This window comes from Hipposideros armiger, unplaced genomic scaffold (assembly GCF_001890085.2).
Source record: "Hipposideros armiger isolate ML-2016 unplaced genomic scaffold, ASM189008v1 scaffold_25, whole genome shotgun sequence".
Lineage (NCBI taxonomy): Eukaryota > Metazoa > Chordata > Mammalia > Chiroptera > Hipposideridae > Hipposideros > Hipposideros armiger.
Window position 1 is genome coordinate 2,883,142 of NW_017731375.1, and position 5,985 is coordinate 2,889,126.

At 54.6% G+C, this 5,985-nt stretch overlaps 1 protein-coding gene across 1 annotated transcript in view; it reads right to left on the bottom strand.

Annotated features, from left to right (window-relative positions):
- The window catches only part of SLIT3 (slit guidance ligand 3), a 590,035-nt gene that overhangs the window by 34,990 nt on the left and 549,060 nt on the right, over positions 1 to 5,985 (bottom strand). Inside the window, exons 28-30 of the mRNA XM_019635932.1 lie at positions 2,806 to 2,945; positions 927 to 937; positions 654 to 787 (exon numbers count right to left, since the gene is read on the bottom strand). Coding sequence (XP_019491477.1) covers positions 654 to 787; positions 927 to 937; positions 2,806 to 2,945 — 285 coding nt within the window. The remainder of the gene's footprint in view (positions 1 to 653; positions 788 to 926; positions 938 to 2,805; positions 2,946 to 5,985) is intronic.

The following is a 5,985-nucleotide window of genomic DNA, read 5'->3' on the forward strand; positions in this document are numbered from 1 at the left end:
GAACGTCTGCCTCGGTTCCCCTAGCAGAGACAATGGGAAGTTTCCAGGATGTCTCCTGGGTACTGTCGTAGCACCATCATTTGTTTGTTTCACTCCGTCATTCTGAGGCTGATGCGGCTAAAGCCACAGGGTGCCAGACCCTGACCTTGAGCTATGCTTATTTGTTCTTTTCATTCCACACCTGTTTATATTGAGCACCTCCTCGGTGGTAGGCACCACACCAGGTGCAGGGGACACAACAGCAGCCTGGTCCTATCCCCTGCCCTCCCCATGGCCTAGCGGGGGAGATCTACAAATAAGCAGGCCATGACAACAGAGACGTAAGCGGGTCAATGGGTGGCCTGGGGGAAGCCCAGGGGCATTCCTGGCTTAGCAGCAGAGTTCACCTGTTACAGATAAGTAAGCCCCTTGGGTTTTCTCAGAGAAGAAGCTGTGAAAGGCATTCAAAGCTCTGGTCTCTGGAAACATTCCCTTTGAAGTTCACAAGAGCCATGAAGTGCCCAGCAGGTCATAAATGCCTAGGGATGGGCCTGGCATATCAGCCCTGCAAGCTCACACCACCTGAAAGGGTGTTTTGGGAATGGGGGGGGGTGACACAGGATGGCAGGGATGAGGTAAGCAGTAGGTGCACCTCAAATTCCACCAGGTCACACCAGGGGGAGAGCGATCTTGGAGAGGAAGACTCGCTGTGGACGGTCTCTCGGGGTGGGGGTGGGGTGGGGGATGTGAGAAGGCTGCCTGGGTTGCGGCTCCCGGGGAGCAGCTCAGAGGAGGATCCGGAGGGTGGCTGGGGAGGGGATGAAGGCCAGACACGGCTCTGGGATCTGTTCTCCGCTGGGGTGGGGACAAGCTGACCCCTAGCCTGTCCTCATTTGGCTGCCAGGCGCTCAAGCCCACAGAGAGCCTGAGTTCTTACAAGCCTCTACCTCTTCCTTCTCTGTGGAGAGACCCAGGGAAGTGGACAGGTGTCTGTGTGGGACCTGGGACAGACAAAGCCACGCCGTCCCATCCTCAGGAACAAAGCGCACCAAACCAGAAGGGCACCCTGGTCAGCTGCAGACACAGGCGGTGCTCCGTGGGGGCAGGGAGCCACGTCCGAAGTGTTCCCTCAGCCCCTCCCACTGCTCCTTTGCCCACCGAAAATTCAGTTCAAGCCCTCTGTCCCAAAGCTGACATTGACCAATCTGCCTTCTCTTTCTTCTTAGCAGCTGGGATGCTTACTCTCTTCTTTGGCCCTGAGAAGATTCCTTTGGACCAATGATTTAACTCTATGATTCCTCTCGTCTTAGGTACAAGATGTCCCAGAAGCCCTTGGGGCGAGGGCACACCTTAGGCTTCTTTGGCAATCGAGTAGCGAACTCAGGGCTCTGCGTGTAGCAGGTGCACAATGAGTGCTGCTTGTTGCTAATTCCGCTTGGCTGTAATGACACTCTCGGAAGATGGAAGATGTATGTCACGGGGAAGGTTGACCCTCGGCAGGTCACCCTGCACTTTCTCCCAGGACAGAGCCTTCTCTGGGAGCCCGGGAAGCCCAGATCAGGTAGATGGTTTTCTGGGGGCCTCGGCACACTCCCGCAGTGTCCAGGGCTTGGCGGGGATGCGTGGCTGTTGGGGTGGAGGTATGCATGAGGCACAGGATCCTGAGGCCACTGGCCTTCCCTCTCTGCAGGCCTCAGGACTGCTTCTGCTCACCGTGCACATCTTCCCACCTCCCACCTTACCCCTGACGCTCAGCCGGGCTCCACCAGGCGAGGGTGTGTGAGTCCCTGGGTTGCGCGGTCCTTCTCTTCACCCTGGCCTCAGGCTAATATTTCCTGAGATGCGTTTCTTGCAACACAGTGTATTTGCATTGGTAATGGTGTTGGGGTAGGGTAGGAGGGAAGCTGAGATCAAATAAGTTGACAATATTAAGCGGCTTTCTTTAAAGCAGGACTTGTCAGAACGTCTAACATGCTAATTTGTATCGTGGGCTCCAAGAAGAGGGCTATTATTATACGCGGTGCTCATGGAGCGTTTTGTCTCAAAGAATTCATGGAATTCATGGAACCCCAGTTTGGCACAGGCCACTGTAGGTTGAGCCTATAATGAAGTAGGCCGTTTGTACAACTTGGTCGCATTTTGCTTCATAATCTAATGGTGTGTTTAACGCTTCTCATTAGGGGCTGTTATTATAGGAAATACCGGTGTTGCTTTGGAGGTGGGTGGGTAGAGCCACTGTCCTGAGGAATAGCCTCCTGTGGGAGGCCCCCTTCATTCTCCACTGGGCTAGGCTCCTCTGTGACCCCATGACCCCCTGGGCTACAGGGAAGTGTCATGTTCTCATTCTACCGACAGGAATCTCTGTCTCTACTTGAGGATGAGCTCCTTATGAGAAGGAGCTCTGTCGTGCCTGTGTTTGTATCTCCAGCTTCCAGCACAGGGTCTGGAAAATGTAGATTTCCAGAGAAGGTTGACTAGACCTGAACAAATCATAAACACAATGCAAAGTGCCTCTCTATTACCCCCCCACACCCCTGGGCCTCCAGGTTCCCCAGGGAAGGGCATGGCCATTAGCTCAATGAACAGACAGCTGAAAAGGCCCTGGGAACCTGCTTCAAGGTGGGAAGGGGCTAGTGCTTTGTGGGGGTGGGGTGTGGGACGAGGAGGGCTGGGGCCTCTGGGAGCCCCTCACGGGGTTTTGGGAATTCAAGGCTCTGTCCACGGTGGGGTCCCTGGAAAAAGCTAAGAAAATGATACTTTAGCGCATAACGCCCCTGCCCCGCCACCACACACAGCAGTCCCCACTCAGGTGTCAGGGGACCTTACCTGTGTAGTTAGGTGGGCAGACACACACGTAGTTGTTGATCCCATCCACACAGGTGGCATTGTTCTCGCAGTCGTTGTCCTCACAGTCGTCTGGGTTGATCTCACACCGTTGCCCCTCAAAGCCCAGAGGGCAAGAGCAGCTTTGGGGATGTGTGGGGTGGGGAGGAACGGAGCCAGGGGTCGGGGAGGGGGGTGGGTTGAGTGGCAGAAAAGAAGGTTGTGGGGGAAATAGAATTAGTCAGGTTTCTCTGTGGATGGAGGTCCGAGGCAGCACTTTGGAGTCCTGAGCAGGAAGACCCTCAGGACTTAAGAGGCCATTTCGTCTCGCCCCTGTCCGCGGGCAATACGGGACCTCCCCTGGCCCTGGGTGGCTGCCTCGCCCCTGGGGACAGTTCCTAGCGGCAGTGACTCCTTCACCATCCCCACAGGGGAAGTGGCTTCCCGGCTCTCGCTGAAGCGCCAGCTGTCTTCTCAACTGCTCTTTCTTGGACTCTTCTGTGGGTAGTCTCTCTTATAGACAGAGAGAAACATAACAAACATGCCCCCTTTGAGTGACTTTCTACTCGAGGGCAGCCTTTCTGTCCTGAGCTGGAGCAGGGCGAGGTGGCGTAGATCCGGCTCTGTGTTCATGCATCCGTCTGGGAGCGAATCCCGCGCCTGCTACTTCCTAGCTGTTTGGCCTTGGGAAAAGGACCTAAATGCCCTGTCTCAGTTCCCTCATCTGCTGACTGGGGCAATGTTATTTACCCCAGGGTGGTTGTGGGGATTAAATGAAATTATACAAGTGAAATGCTTAGAAGCGTACATGGCACATAGGAAATGCTCAGAACATGTGAGCTGGCTAGAGTTCTAGACAAAACCACCCCTTTTCTTACCCTTTCCCCAGGAAAAAACATTTCTCCGTCTTGTGTTCCTACTACTTTTGAGCCCCTCCAGCTTCTGGCGGGTTAGGGGAAGCGTTAGGAGGACCCCGCTCCTGCCAACACTGAGGCTTTCTGGGGAGCTTGGCTTAAAACACCTCATATCAGCATGGCGCATTTCCTGAACTTGTCTGGAGTGTCAAAGCTGTTGGATGAAAACCCCAGCCCACTGTCCTCTGCCTAACCTCGGTCACATCCCCAGGATTAGACATGCAAAATGAATCAGAACTGACGAAGGCTGGACAGATGAGAAGTGGCGGCGAGGGGGGAGGGGGGGCGTTTGGGGGTGCAGGTGGGAGGCGAGTGTCTGAGTAAATGAGCACTACAGCGATTTGTCCTTTCTGTGGCCGACCCCCAGGCATGGATTCGCACCCCATCCGTGAACGTGGGCGCCAGCTGCAGGCCTGAATTCCAGGTCTGTCTCAGAGGCTGCTGATTCGGGTTTAGCTAAAAAGAGGAAGCTCATGGGAAGTGGATTTCCAGACTCCTGCTCAGCTGCCTTTCCTCCACCACCTGAAAACCATGTCGCATTTTCTACAAAAGGCCAAGGGGTCCTTGAGTCTGAGCTCTTAGGTAGAGCCGAATGACTCATTCCTTTTTTCTGTGAGGGACCCCTGGGCGTTCATGATCAAGGCTATTTCTTCAGAGCCAGGAGAAATAGTAGGGAGGCTTTCAAAGGCCTGACACCATAGTGTTGCCTATTTTCCTGAAATGAGTTACTGTGGCTGTCACCAGAGCCTCAGGATTGCATGAAAGGGGGATTTGGGTGGACAGGGGATGCTCGCGGAGCTGGGGTGGGGGGAGCCTAAAGTCTCCCCTGCTCTCACTGGAGACCTTAGCTGTGAGCATGTAGGACAGGTCACGTCTCCCTGGTCTTGGTCTCCTGTCCGGCCAGCTCGGCCAGCCTCTGCTCTGTCCATGAGCAGATAATACATCAAGACTGAACAAGCATCTGTATGAAGAGGCCCATGGCGTTTCCAGAATTCTGACTCATAGAGGTGTTATGGGTTAAACTGTGTCCCCTCAAAACGATCTGTTGAAATCTTAACCCCAGTGCCTCAGAATGTGACCTTATTTGTAAACAGGGTCATTGCAGATGTAATTAATTTAAGAGGAGGTTACACTGGAGTAACATGGGCNTTGTTGTTAGGAGCACTGTGTTCTCACCAGCTGAACCATCCTGCCACCTGTTGGCAGCTCAGTGGCAGCTAAGCTCCGGCGCAGCTCACTTGGCTCATGTGGGAATTGAACTGGTGACCCTGTTGCTCAGAGCTCACGCTCTTAACCAACCGAGCCACTCGGCCGCCCCTAGAGTGAGGTTTTCAGGGACAAGTACCAGAGGATCATGGTCTCTGGCACTGCTTACGTCTCTGGGCTTAACTCCCCAGCACCCCGACCCCAGACCTGCACCCTGGATACTTCTGAACAGTCTTCACGCTCGCTGTGCTTTTCCAAGCCGGCATCCTGAGCCTGCTGTCCACTCAGCCCAGGACGCCGCTGGCCTCCTCTCCACCCCCGCACCTTCTGCCCACTGTCCATAGCCTACGTCCCCAGCCGCCATCACTGCCTGCTAAGCACACCAGGAGCACTCTGCTAGCCGGTCCAGCCTGCTCTGTTTTAGGTTCAAGTTTATGGTCCAGGCATCTCTTCCGCCTCTTTGCCTATTCCTTCAGTTCTTCCTTTAAAGAGCAGCCCTGAACTGAAGGTGAATCCTGGAGGAGAAGCGGGGGGGGAGGGGTCCTGGGAGGCAGCCCTCACCCTCACTCAGGTAACTGAGAGCCCACTTGGTGCAACTCTGGGGGGTGGGGACAGATAAGGCAGGTATGAATGAGGGTGCACGCATGGAAGGACTGAGCTGCCTTTGCTTTCAACCAAACCAGAGGCCCTAACGCACCTCTTGCCTCTTCCCTGGTGATGAGCTCCAGGCTTGGGATGTCCAAAGAAGAAGGGAAACAAGCAAAGACACGCCCGCTCAGTCTCACCTACTCTAGACTCTTCTCCCACCTGTGGGCCCTCCCGCCTCCTCTCAGCTCATCCAAATCCCATCCACCTTTTGGTGTTCACTTTACATCCCGCCTCCTAAAGGAAGGGGGCTTTCCTCTCCGTTCCAGCACTCTGGAGCCAGAATCAAGGGTACCTACCCATCTATCAACCAACCTATCTATCTCTCTAGAGACACATTGAGACAGATTTAGAAAGAGAAGCACCCACAAAGAGACAGAGAGTGACAGAGGCACACACTTAGGGAAACAGAGGCAGA